A 13,819-nucleotide genomic window follows, 5' to 3' on the forward strand; every position below is an offset into this window, starting at 1 on the left:
ACCCCCAAAGGCCAGCCCCAGTCTCGGTGGCTGGTGTGGCCAGTGGCTTCCTCACAGCTACCAACAAGCTATGTCAACATTGACATTGCCTGGCCTTGCTGAAGGGAAAAAAGTTTCAGTGGATTCAGCATTTCACCTCAGTGAAATATCTCCAGCAATACAAGCAAGGTGAGAGGGAGGCAGTTTTGCATGCAGTGCTGTAGAGAAAAGATTTTCCTTCCCAGAATCAGCAGTCTCTGGGCACCAATAAATCCACATGCTAAAAAATAAAGCAATTCCTAAAATAAACAATTCAGGCTTCGAACTGTACAATAGGCAATTAGTTTGAATAATTGGGTGTAACTGTAGGCAGAGAGAAGCTACAAGACCAGATGTGCATATAAAGCTAAACATGGGCTTTACAGAATCTAATCAAATCAGTCCACCATCTGGAATGAGAAGAAACATCATGTGACAGACCTGGTCAACATGTGAAAATGGCACAAATTTCAGGATAACCAGCTTAAGCTAAATCAGTATGTCACGTGAGTCAGAAGTGGAAGTATCCATAAAATGGATCACACCAGTTCAACTAAATCACATCTGATTTTACTACATTAATACCATTTTCTCCTAGAAACTGACCTTAGGTGACCTATCACAAATAACAAGCTGGGAGTATCAGAATCAAGTACACGCCGGTAGAAATAGCTCATGGCAGACTAAGGTTCATGTGCACACTTCTATCCATACAAAATAAATCCTACCTATCAAATGACTCTTTTCCAAGCAGTTGGTGTTAAAACCCTCCAGGCAGGTGTGTTTAAGTCAGAGCTGCAGAGAGTGGATCCTGATTCATTGGAGCTACCTTGGGAGCAGGAGCTGCAGCAAGGGCTGGAAACAGAGGAGGTGGCAAAGCCAAGAGCACAGAGTTGGGCCACTGCTAGAGAAGGGGTGTTCAGTGGGCTGAGCTCAGGCTTCCGGTGGTTTGGAAACCCTAGGCTGGGACATAATGTTTACATGGCCCCAGATGGGCTTGACTTTGCAGTGTCAGCTGGAAAATATCACACCACCAGGCAAAGCCCTGGGGATGCCCTTGCTGAGCTCCACTGGGTTCTGGTGGCTCTGGGTTGTCCGTGCTTAGGTTTGCAGTTTGCTGTGGGATGAGGGCTGCATGGCACGGAGGGGAGGTCTGGATATCTTATCTCCCAGGACAAAGCCCCCCTCGTGCAGCAGCTCTGTCAGCAGGGGATGGGGCTCAGCCACACAGGGTCTCTTCCATCCTCCACCCCTGCCAGGACACCTTGGGCTGTCCTGTGGGCTCACAGCTTTCTGCACTGCAGTGAGGCAAACAGGAAGCCAAAGTCAATCTAGCTCAACCAAAAGCAGAACTTGCTCCATGACATTTTGATTGGTGGCACAACTTGGGCTGCCCCTTCTCCCTCCTCCATTTCGTGCTGCATCCCTGGGACCAGCAGCCCAGAGGTGCTGCAGACAACTGCACCAAGGCTGCCCTGCTCAGCCGTGTCCAGCAGCCCGGGTAGGACTGCTCCAGGGAGGGACAGAGCAGAGCCTCCAGGAGGTGACAGCAACTCTATGAAATGAATGGGGTTAAGTTTTGATACAAAGCTTCACTGACTTGGCAACATGTGAGTGTGTTTGTGGGTTTACAGATTTACTCCAGTGCTCCAGCAGACCATCCTCCCCTTCTGCTGCTTCTGTGGAAACAGTTCAAGTCAGTGTGTTGTGCACATAATTGGTACTGGCTTTCCCAGCCTCCAGAAATCATATTAAAAAGATAGACAAAACCTAGGGGGAGGGATTTTTCTGGCCTAACGTGACAGGAGCTGGGGAGACCATGTGGCTAGTCCAACTGAGTTTTCCACACATACATTTTTTTCATGGTCTGTGTGTGCAAAATATGTCAGGAAAAAAAAGCTCTCAGGGCAGTTAGGAATCTGTCCAGCATGTGGCAAATCCCCAGTATGACCCAGCCCTCCTCCTCCATCCTGCTGCCATTCCAGGGGTCTTTCTCCACAAGGCATTTCTGCAGCAGGAGTCAACTGAGGTAAAAAGAGGTATTTAAGCAACACCAGCTCTCGCAAACAGAGGCTCAAAAGTATCCCCAAACAGCCCATAGGTGTTGAAAGCCAATCTAGTGCTCAAGGTGAAGGGGAGGGACACCTTGAGCTCCATGGGTTGAGTGACTTTGTGGCTTGCTGTGCCTCGCTGGAGCTGGTGGCAGGGCATTTTTATTTTTTTGTCTAACACTGCTGCATGTCACCATGGAGTCCAGCCTGCTTTCACAGGGGGATGTTAGAATAAACACACATTTCAACACTCCTTCAGCTCACCTCACAGACCCAATAACAACAGTGCAATATTTTAAACTGCTTTTGCAAGTCTCTTTTCTACAGGGCAGTTGAAAGGATATTAAAGCATTTTAACAATTTTATAGATCATCTCCGGCGCGCTATTGTGATGTGGGAGAACAGGAGTTTTGTTGCCATTTGCTCATGGACAGCTGCCAAGCTCACCTGTCTCCACTGAGCCTTCCAGGGCCGTATCACATCTCTCTGGAAACTCTTCGGCCAGCTCTGGATGGCTTCTCACTTTACTCATCTGAAAAACACGTTGCTCAGTTTAACCCTTTCCCAGCACTTGTTTGGGAGTGTTGCTCAAAACAAGCAACTTCTGTTTGGGCTTAGGGAAAGTAAGAGCTGTGAGGTAGATCTGGAGAAACCTGAAATCAGGACCCTCCTGTGGAAAAGAAAACCTTCACCCACATGAAAATTCCTCTAACCCTGCAAGTCATCCTACTGACTTCGGGCAAAGTGTCCACAGCTCTTCTTTTGCCACTCCCTGATCACAGTTACCCAGCCTCCAAATCTGACCCTTCTTTAAAAAGCCCCAATTCAACAAGGTGCTTAAGAATTTGTCTTTCTGACTAAAGTTTTACCAGCCTGGTTGCTTGCTTACAAGTAAGGCATACTTTAGAGCATCTGAAGCCAGAAAAGGGTGGCCTGAGCCTGTGTATAAAATACAAAGCTAAGGATTAGAACAGATCTGCCACTAACTACATTTTCTTATGGGCCACTTAATTTTGCAGAGTCCTGCTTCTAATCTCAAAAATTATCAAGAAAACCCTCCTGTGTGTACGGTTGACACAGGAGAACTTTGCAGTTTTGTTTGCTGACGCTCAGGAAATATTTACTGATCCTCATGTGGAAGGTGTGACAGAAGTGTAGTGTATTCTACTCCCCTATGCAAGAATTTCTCAGTTTCCATCCCTACAAATGAATATTCTCTACCCTCCTCTTCTCCTGGAAAGAAAAGTGCATAAAATTATTCCCCGTCACATTCTTTCACTGAGCTGGCAAAACACAGTGAAATACAGTGAGTTTAAATGATATGGAATATGCAGGCATAGCTTATCTAAGATAAAGCGTGCAGATCGAAATCAACAAAGCCTCACAAAAGAAAGCCCCAGAAAAGCTTTCATCTGCCTGATCCCATTTCCCTGCCTACACCTCTTTTTATCCTATTGCAATACATTAGTTCTGCTTTAGTTTGTGCTCTGCAGCAACATTTCTGCTTAAGAAAGATTCTGTTGAGTCATTACCAGCATCAGCCAAACAGGCTTTTCAAGAATGGAGGAGAAAATAAAGGCTGTGGTTTTTAAATTAATTCCATGCTGCTTAACCCTTAAACCACTAGTGACTTGCAGACTCTCAGCCAAGTTAATGCTGAGCAGTATTTGGGGCTGTTGTGCCTGAGACAGAGCAATGTCAGTGCTTTTTGTCAGTGATTGACCACTCAGGCAGTGCTGGCCATGTACCTGGAAGGCAGAAATTGTAGTGAAGGTCTCTGCTGTCCAGCCCACGTCCTAAATACTCCCTTCTTGCTTGTAAACTCTGCCTCAGATAACCCAGACCCACACCAAAACGGAGGCAGGGAGAAGGGCTTTTCTACCAGAAGCTAGCAGTCGTAAATGTAGGAATGGAAGAGAGACCAGCACATCTCTCCCTCTATGCTGTAGGAGAGGTTTTCCACTCCTTCTTCCCCCAGCAGGTTGTATTTAGAAGAGAGTAGTGGTTGCCAAAAAGATAGAACTTGAATAAGCTCCTGGTACCTTGAGGTTTGAGGGGCCCCCAGGGAAGCCAACACTTGGAGTGAGAAGAGACAGAAGAGGCGAAAGCAGATAAGGTGATTTTCCTTGCCTTGGTTTTTAAAGCAATCTCAGCCTGCTAAGCTTTCAGTCCATGCTGCCAATGGCTATTTCCAAAGTTATCTTTGCACAGAAAAAGGCTGGAATCCTTCTCTCTCTCATTCTCTCTGCCTCACATTTTAATGCAAGCTCAGTTTAGATCTGATATCACTCTAAAAGGTTTGCTATCAAAGTTTATTAGACCCACTGGGACAGATCACAGTTTGCAGAGGCTCATAGTTTCACAGCAGATAACTGTAAAGTGAACCATTCAATGTTCTTCAAAATGCTCATTTTTCTTGGGCTCATCTGTAACACAAAGCTGCACTGTGTTCAAGCATCATTAGAAGTGGTCCCAGCTGATTACATGATGCTGGCCATAGTTCTGCCTTTGGAGCAAAGTCAAGCAGCCCCCGGCCCCCAGCCTGTCCCACTGGGTGATGCTAAGGTGAGTGGGAGCCATTTGCAGTGAAGGCAAGCCCTACCAGCACAGGGGGGAAATACCTGCTGTGTGCTCCTAAAAAAAGGTCAGAACTTTAAAAAAAAATACAGGGAAGCATGAGTGAAGCTTCCATTTAACAATCCAGATTTGCCTTTCCCTGCTTCGTGGTAATAATAATAATAACAATTAGGAAAGATTCCTTTACCTAGGGACTACAGCTGAGAAATTTCAGCTAGAAAGCAAAGAAATGATAGAAGGAATTAGCATGTCAGTCTTCCTATAGAATGGTTGTTCTTTTTTTTTTTTTTAATGAAGTCATTGGTGTTATTATGTGGTTTTTAGGAGGCTATCCTAAAAACGCATGGGAATAAACACCCTATCTGGTAGGATCTCTGACTGTAACGTATCACAGAGGCATCTATTTACAGTGTGAAGGGAGGGGAGGCTGTTTCATTTCCCAAGACACTAATGGAAAGCATGATGTCCTACAACCAAGGGTGGTGAAGGCTGGGAGAGGTACTGGGAAAAAAACATTCACAATAAACCGAAGAGTGAAGGGGAGTTTCAGGGCAGATATTTGCAAGATGCATCATCATCATCAACCCTGGGAAAAGGCTGAGAGACAAAATGGTTGAGTTGAGTCCTTGGGCCAGCCATGTCCTGTCATTCTGCTGCCATTTACCCTGTGACTTTGTAGTGTCATCTGGTCTAGAGTAGTAGGCTGGACAAAAGTCAGGAGCTGGTGGTTCTCAGATGCCTGTGCTCCCTGCCAGGCCTTTTCCTTGCTTTTGGCCTTGGAATGCCTCTCACCAGAAGCATTTGCAACCATCTGACAGCTCGTCTGCTCTCTGATTCCTTAACAGGTCATGCAGATGGACCAGAAGCTGGATGACATCCTGAGCACGCTCCAGGCTCAGCTGGGGGATCAGTCCCAGGCACAGATGCCAGGGCCAGCCATCCCACCTGTCAGACCTCTGCAGACAACCACAGAGTCCCCCCCAGTGAACCAGAAAATGTGAAAGCCAGTGGACACTCACATGTGACCCTCTTGTTCTTTCACATCCGAGTATTTCTCAGTCTTGGTGTCTTCAGCTGTGTTGTGGGTGAAATTAAATATTCTGCAGTAGTAGGTTAATGAGGAAAAACAAAAATAGAGAAAAAAAAAAAAAAGAAAAAAAAAAAAAGAGAAGAAACAGCAAGAAGCCAGTCATGACCTTAGAAGAAGAGCACATAAGTTTTGCACCTGTTTTATTTTAGCCATCGTTAGCTAAACTCTGCCAGCCCGCGGCGGTCCCATCCCCCCAGCCCCATTCGGGCTGAGCACACAGGCACCGGGCACGCCGTCGAGGGAAGCATCCCAGCCAGGGTTAGGATGACCCATTTGTGGGCACGGAAGGGGAAAAGAACTGTTCTTTTGGCATTTAATCACTAAGTTTAATGCTCACAGCATGCCCGAAAGGGGGAAAGGAGCCAGCATTTGAACATGAAACAAATGGAAATCAGTGAACAGGAAAATTAAACAGCATGTTTTGACTTCTACCAAGCAGTGAGGATCATAAGAAGGGCAGATTTATATGCTAGTGCGAATGACAAAGTAAAGACAACAGGCTACTGATTAAAAATATGGAAGTGTACACAGGCTGGTTGACATATGAAAGGCTGAAGCAAAGATTTCAGCTAATTAAAGCAAAGGGTTGCCAGTGAGATGAGATGCATGTTGGAACAGACAGGCAGGAGAGATAGGATCTGCGTAGGCTTACTGCACCAGAACACTGTAATAGCTATCAGCTACGCTGATGACTGTTATGCAAAATGTTCTCAAGCTTTTACCTTCATTCAGCAGCGGTTGTTGACTCCAGTTACCTTAATTTTAACGTAAGAAACCTGCATGGTAATTGGCTGTGACTGTCTGTGAAGCTGGGTTCTAGCCACCGAGTAGCAGGGTGCTGCAGGAGGGCTGCAGCTGTGACTGAGAGTGGCAGGGTTTCTTAAGGAAAACAGAAATGCACGCACTGTTGATGAAAGTTAATCGCTGTTTAAATAAACTGCTGTATATAATTTTAAATGCTAGATTTATTTTTTGCCTTGTAATCTGGCTGTAGATCGAGTGCATATGCTGGCTGATGTACTGCTGTTGAGGAACACATCTGGTGCAGTGTCATGGGTTATATGCAGGTAGCTGGGCTCGCAAGCTGCAGATGGAAATGCAGATTGAAGTACAGGTTGAGATCTGGGTGGGAGCCTGGGACAAGAGGATGAACTGCCGACCTTTGGGATGACAAAAACACAAAGGCAGGTGATGCCAGCCAGGTGACTGGACACTGAGACACAGCAGCAGCCGGGAATTGCCGACCTTTTGGACAGCAAGGGAGATGAAGACGGGTGATGCCTGCGAGGTGGATGGACACAGAGATGGGGGCAGGAGCCGAAGACTCGGGAGGAAGAGCGAGACTGGCCACGGGGAGGCTGTGATGAGATAAAATCCCAGGGGTTCCTTTGCTGGGGTCCCTCCTTGGAGGCACCAGCTCGGCTGTTTGTGTGTCACTGCCCCAGGAATAAAATGGCTTTATGGAATGAGACATCTGGGACTCTGCCACCTCTGCCATGCAAACCTGGTGTGATGTGAGGGGGGTGTGTGGGGAGCCAGGCAGGGACCTGTCGGTCCCTGTAGCTGGGGAAGGGCCTTCGGTCCCAGAAAGTCCCTGACCTTGGGAGTGCCCCTGCCAGGGAGTCCTGGGAATGGTCCGACTGGGGAGTTTCCTTAACACTGTCACCATAAAATGGATCTTACCTGGCACTTCAGAAAAGGGACAATACAACACTGTTGCTAAAGACCTAAATAATAAACCAAGCTAAAATGGGTGCAGTGTTACTTACTCCAGTCTTTTTTAATATATTTACATAACCAACAATTTGAATGAGCAGAAGACTGCAGAGCAAAGACCTGAGTCCTGGGAAATCCTAAATATATTCTATTCCCACTCATATCCATGAAAGCCAAGCCTGCACTGCATTTAAAAGCAACCTGAAAGACTGGTCCCTTAATAAGCATTTATTTGGACAAATGAGTGGTCCATTTCAATGTAATCAAATTAGTTTCTAACTATTCAAGCTTGGAAAGAGCACAATGAGACTGATTCCAATCTTTAGATTGCAGGCGCGTCTTAGACAGAATATTAATGATGTGTGAGAGGCAATAAAAAAAAAAAGAAACAATGTGGTTTTAATTAAATCAGCTGACAAGCTGCCGTTCCATCTTGTCTGATTACTACAGAGTTACTGAACATGACCAAATACAGCATGTAACATGGGAAAAACAGTAAATAATCATTGCCAGAGCATTGACTTGCTCCTGGCTTTCAGTCAGGGTCATGAGCTTCTGGTCCTTCATTAAATGTCCCTGACTCTGGCCAGCCAGAGCTAAATGGGCAACTGGACACCAAATTAGGGCTAACATCATTTCATCAGCCACAGCTAAAAGAAAATAAATCTGCCTGGAGATCCCTTTGCCGTGGAGGTTCATAAGAGGAGCAGTGCAGCTTTCAGCAGAAGAGCTCAGGGGCTGCTGTGGCCAACACAAGGCGATGCTTCCTCCTGCAACACTGCAGATATTTGTGTGAGGGATATCCTGATCACTTGGTGGAACAAGTAATGCAACAGTGTTTTACTTACTATTCAGCCTCAACAGAAGTGTTTAGGCACTATATATATAGCAACACCTACTACTCTGAAGTGCCTGGAAAATCCAGCCAAATAGAATACGAGTGGTCACAGCTATGGTGAGTGTCAGAAGGGATGAGTGGGTGGGAGGAAAAGACAAACAGAAAAACAGAATGTGTCCCAGACTGTGTGTATGCATCTGTGTGTGCAAACATGTCTTTTTTAAACACAAGCCAGGGTTTCCCAGGCAAGTCTTGAGTGAGGCCAGAGCCAGAACTTCTCGAGTTTTAAAGTCCAGCAGTGCTGGCCGTACATCTACTTTACAGCTGGTGCTGTGGACACCACAGTGTGGCAGAACCCGTGACCACAACACTCCCTGTTGCTAAAACAGAGAGATGAGGGTGCAGCCTGGGCAAATTGCAGTGAGGAAGGAAGAAGACTGGTGGGAGACACCCATTTTGACACCATATGAAGAGATTAATGGTAAAAAAATTCAAGCAACATAGATTAGCCATACTTAAGAAAATCTCCACACCCACAGCTAAGACAGGAGTTGCCATCCAGCAAAATCTTTCTGATTGCCCAGGGGGAAATGTACACAGAATTGGCACTGATGTGACCACCTGGTGACACTTCCTGACCCTTCTTCTGAGCAAAAATTGTTTGGTACAGGGAACAAACTGTATATTAATACACTTGCACTTGGCCTTGTTGAACTTCATGTGGTTCTTATGGGCTCACTTCCTGGGTCTGTCCAGGTCCCTCTGGATAGCATCCCTTCCCTCAAGCCCATCCATGCCCAACTCAGCTTGCTGTCACATGCAAACCTGCTGAGGGGGCACTCCATCCCGCAGGCTGGGGCACTGAGGATTATATTAAATAGTGGTTTTCCCAGTACAGGCCCTTGAAGCACGTCACTCATTACTTGTTTCCATTTTGACACTGATCTGTAAACTGAAACACTTTGGATGCAACCATCCAGAAAATTCCTTGTCCATCTAATTTTCCATCCATACCTCTCCAATTCTGAGCTAAGGCTGTCAAGGGGGAGTCTATCAAAGGCCTTAAAGAAGTCCAGGTAAATGATCTCAGTTGTCACTGTTGTAGTAAGTAAGTAGATTGGTCAGGCATGACTGCACGTGCTGAAGTCATGGTCACTCTCACTAATCTCCTCCTTGTCTTCCATATAATTCAATAGGACTTCCAGGAGGATCTGTCCCATGATCTTACTGGGCACTAGGGTGAGGCTGACTGGTCAGCAGTCCCAGGGTCCTGCTTGTTCCCCCTTGTAAAAAAGTGTGATACCAAGTGTTCCCCCCGGCAGTAGCTCTAACACAAGCCAAAATTACAGAAAGCATTCCCAGGGAAGTCCGTGTGTGTGTTTTTATCTCCATTTGTGCTGACACTGGTGCACTGGTGTTCACCCTATTAATTTCTGCTGGATGGGAGTGCAGCTGCTGAGCAGGGAACACTCAGGAAGGTCACTCCCACAGCACCTCCTCTCACGCCAGTGAAATAGTGACAATGCCATGACTGGACATGGCCCATGAAGTTGTCAGCACTGTGCAGCCAGGTCTGCAGTGGTCCCACACTGCCTTTTGACTCAGAACAGAGGCACAGCCCAGGCAGTCAAGGTCTCCCAAGGCCACAGGATCAGTAGGGGTAGCTGTCAGGAGTGCAGTTTACCAGGGCATCAAAAGACAAGAGTGCAGGAGATCAAGTAAAGATGAGCTACTTTTTTCCCAAAAGATCACATGGTTTTCTGCCTGATCCAATTTCACTGTGGAAGATACATGGTGTCCTCCCTTACCAGAGAAATCGACACCAACTAAAACAAGATTTTCCACATTCCTTCTAATAATGCATGGCATCCTGAAGTCTGCTGTCTGCCTGCGATGATGCAAGATGCTCAGAAGTCATTACAACAAAGCCCGAGGGGATTATTTTCTCATTTCCATAATTACACAGTCAGTAATAATATCATGAACCAATCTTATCTGAAAACGAAAACGTGTACTCAGATCTTTGATGATGATATTTTTTAAGTGATGTGTACTCAGATCTTTGATGAGGATATTTCTTAAGTGATGTGTGGGATTGAAGTCCTGTGTATGATAAGGCCGCAGCAGTGGGGAGATGAATGTTCAGCTTCCATCAGCTGGGGGTTTTCATTCCTGAGAAAAGGTAACTGTGCCCCCAGAACAGATGATATGGGTGACAGATCACGTATCTGCTGCCTCATCCGGAACACTCTCTTCATCTCTGGAGAGTAAAAAGTGAGAAAAGACTCTCAGACACACCTGCCCATTTCAGAAGTGGGCCTGTCCAGCAGCCATGGATGTTTTCCATCCAGCTGTCTTGATGTGGTATCACCAGAGGAACCTGTGCTGGAAGCCCCTCCAATCTCTGTAGGACCAGGACAGCTAAATTCCCAGCTCAGTGAATGAGCAGGGTTCTTTGGATGCCTCTTTTCTCCGTAGCTCAAGCAGTTTTCTCTTCTCACTGATGTTTCCAAGCTAAGCCCTGAAGGGTGTGGAGTGACAATACATTTAGGATGTGCTGTATCTCGTGCAGCCCTAAACAGCAGAGCCCATTCAGCACTCTTTTGAACAATCTGAACAATGTGTCTAAAAAGAAAACCATGGTTTAGGGAGAAAAATGCCGCCGGGTAAAGAATCCCAAACATCAAAACTGCATTATTTAGTACTTGGAAGGAGTACATGCTAGAATCATTGCAATGGCCAAGGAAAGGCATGGTAAAGGGCCCAGGGTAGATCTTTCTCAGACATAATTTCTAGCTGCAGCAGAGCCCAGCCAGCAGAACTAGACAAGATGGTACTGTGCTACCTCCATGGTAGGAAAAGGTTTGAGTCCCTCTCACTTAAAGCAACCTCTGCTCTTAGTCAAGAGACACTCCAAGGTAGCTGGAAATATTAGATACCAAAAGAGAGAAAAAAAGTCTAATTAACTAATGGTCATTATCCCTTTTCCCACATGCTTTTCTAACCTCCAGAGGACCCTGAGCTCCGGACTGGATTCATGTTACTGGTGCTGGGGATGTGGATGTGTTCCCTGCCTGTCAGACAGGAAAGAGAGAAACAGCAAAAGAGCATCCTCCCTACAAGGAGCTGCTTTGCCAAAACACTTACTACCTTGTGTTTAGCCCTCATTAAGGGTTACAGTGGCTCCCAAATGACTCTGTAAAAGTACAGTGTCTCTGCTTAGATTCCTGGCTGAACACCCATTCGTCTAAGGGCTTGGATTTGGCACACATGAGTTTGTGAACAGAATTTTAACTCATCTTCATTATGTTGTTTGATCTCCCCTTGGGGTATCACCAGAGGAACCTGTGCTGGAAGCCCCTCCAATCTCTGTAGGACCAGGACAGCTAAATTCCCAGCTCAGTGAATGAGCAGGGTTCTTTGGATGCCTCTTTTCTCCGTAGCTCAAGCAGTTTTCTCTTCTCACTGATGTTTCCAAGCTAAGCCCTGAAGGGTGTGGAGTGACAATACATTTAGGATGTGCTGTATCTCGTGCAGCCCTAAACAGCAGAGCCCATTCAGCACTCTTTTGAACAATCTGAACAATGTGTCTAAAAAGAAAACCATGGTTTAGGGAGAAAAATGCCGCCGGGTAAAGAATCCCAAACATCAAAACTGCATTATTTAGTACTTGGAAGGAGTACATGCTAGAATCATTGCAATGGCCAAGGAAAGGCATGGTAAAGGGCCCAGGGTAGATCTTTCTCAGACATAATTTCTAGCTGCAGCAGAGCCCAGCCAGCAGAACTAGACAAGATGGTACTGTGCTACCTCCATGGTAGGAAAAGGTTTGAGTCCCTCTCAACCAGCCCGAAGAGCAACCTCTTTTCTCACTTAAAGCAACCTCTGCTCTTAGTCAAGAGACACTCCAAGGTAGCTGGAAATACTAGATACCAAAAGAGAGAAAAAAAGTCTAATTAACTAATGGTCATTATCCCTTTTCCCACATGCTTTTCTAACCTCCAGAGGACCCTGAGCTCCGGACTGGATTCATGTTACTGGTGCTGGGGATGTGCATGTGTTCCCTGCCTGTCAGACAGGAAAGAGAGAAACAGCAAAAGAGCATCCTCCCTACAAGGAGCTGCTTTGCCAAAACACTTACTACCTTGTGTTTAGCCCTCATTAAGGGTTACAGTGGCTCCCAAATGACTCTGTAAAAGTACAGTGTCTCTGCTTAGATTCCTGGCTGAACACCCATTCGTCTAAGGGCTTGGATTTGGCACACATGAGTTTGTGAACAGAATTTTAACTCATCTTCATTATGTTGTTTGATCTCCCCTTGGGGTGGGTGGAACTGCGTGCAAGGGACCAACCTGACATAAGCAGTGAGGGGAAGGGAATTTTTGAACTCTGTGATTAATGAAACTGCTGTATCTTGTCTGGCCAAACAGACAGGCAAAGGTTGTTCTTTGTTTAACCAAAGAATCATAATTTTCAAGAACAATGCCTTGAAGCATTTGCCTGAGACTCACCTCAGCCTTAGAGGGGAAAGAAAATTCACATTTCAAAAATACCTGTCGAGCATTACTTAGGCTTAGCTAAAATGCAGCTTTTCTCCTTTACTGCCACATACTTTGGGTTGTCATGTCTCTTGTTAGCAGAGTTACATGCAGCCAAACAGCCCAGCAGCATTTTACACCTACTTTACTTTACAGAGAAGCAATGACCTCCCCGGTGCTTCAAATGCAGCAACCTCTGGCCAGCTCACACCTTATAGATGACCCTCACCAAAAAGGGTGTTTTCTCTGTCAAAAGATTAAAGAAATGCTTCATAAAGCAGGCCCTGAGAGATGGAAATGCTCACAGCAGGATAAGCACATGAGTTTCACTTGCTCCAAAGACATCCAGAGTCCTTGAGCAGCAGAAGAGGCAGGAATGGGCTCTGGCCACATCTCTCGGCCTCTGCTTTGTCAAGCAAGCAGTGGTTTGCTGAAGGGCAGCCCAGCTCATGGTTCAGCCATCTCTGGCACCATGGGTGCTGTGACAGCAGGCAAGGGCAGTGTGTGGGTCCCTCTGTGCCTACAGCTTCCCTCTGTCATCGTCCCGCAGTGCAATGTGAAGTCACTCTGCTCCTGAGGCTTGGTGACTTGGGACACTTCACCAGTTGGTTCTGAGATTTGATCCAAATTACCCCAGTCCTCCTTATGGACAGAAGCTCACACAATCTCTGGCACAGAGACAGATCCATCCTGGTCACCAAGGCCCTTCAAGCAGCCAGTGTTTGTGGTGGAGGGGCTGGGGTTTATATCCTCAACATGAGGGGGAAGGGGGACCACCTGTGCACTGTTCCTGTAGCAGAAGAACAATTGCCTGATTCAGTGTCCTCATTCCCTTTGTTTTCTTTGCTGAGAATTTCCCCCTTTCTGAAACACTAAACAGCTCATTTCTTCCAATCTAAACAAATGATCCTGCCAGCTACTGATTTTTCCCTCCTTTTTATTTCTAATGGTTGGTATTGTAAGTACAAGTTTCCATTTGTTTGATAGCAGG

General features: G+C 46.1%; 1 protein-coding gene and 1 long non-coding RNA gene across 2 annotated transcripts in view; one reads left to right on the forward strand and one right to left on the reverse strand.

The window, feature by feature from the left end:
- LOC108445766 overlaps positions 1-894 on the reverse strand; it is a 12,824-nt gene extending 11,930 nt beyond the window's left edge. The window contains exon 1 of the long non-coding RNA XR_001860727.1: positions 747-894. This is a non-coding gene — a long non-coding RNA (uncharacterized LOC108445766). The remainder of the gene's footprint in view (positions 1-746) is intronic.
- Positions 1-7,489, forward strand: part of LOC108445764 (potassium voltage-gated channel subfamily KQT member 1-like) — a 289,498-nt gene extending 282,009 nt beyond the window's left edge. Inside the window, exon 6 of the mRNA XM_017730543.1 lies at positions 5,492-7,489. Coding sequence (XP_017586032.1) covers positions 5,492-5,647 — 156 coding nt within the window. The 3' untranslated portion in view covers positions 5,648-7,489. The remainder of the gene's footprint in view (positions 1-5,491) is intronic.
- The last annotated feature ends 6,330 nt before the right edge of the window (positions 7,490-13,819 follow it).

This window comes from Corvus brachyrhynchos, unplaced genomic scaffold (assembly GCF_000691975.1).
Source record: "Corvus brachyrhynchos isolate BGI_N302 unplaced genomic scaffold, ASM69197v1 scaffold523, whole genome shotgun sequence".
Classification (NCBI taxonomy): domain Eukaryota; kingdom Metazoa; phylum Chordata; class Aves; order Passeriformes; family Corvidae; genus Corvus; species Corvus brachyrhynchos.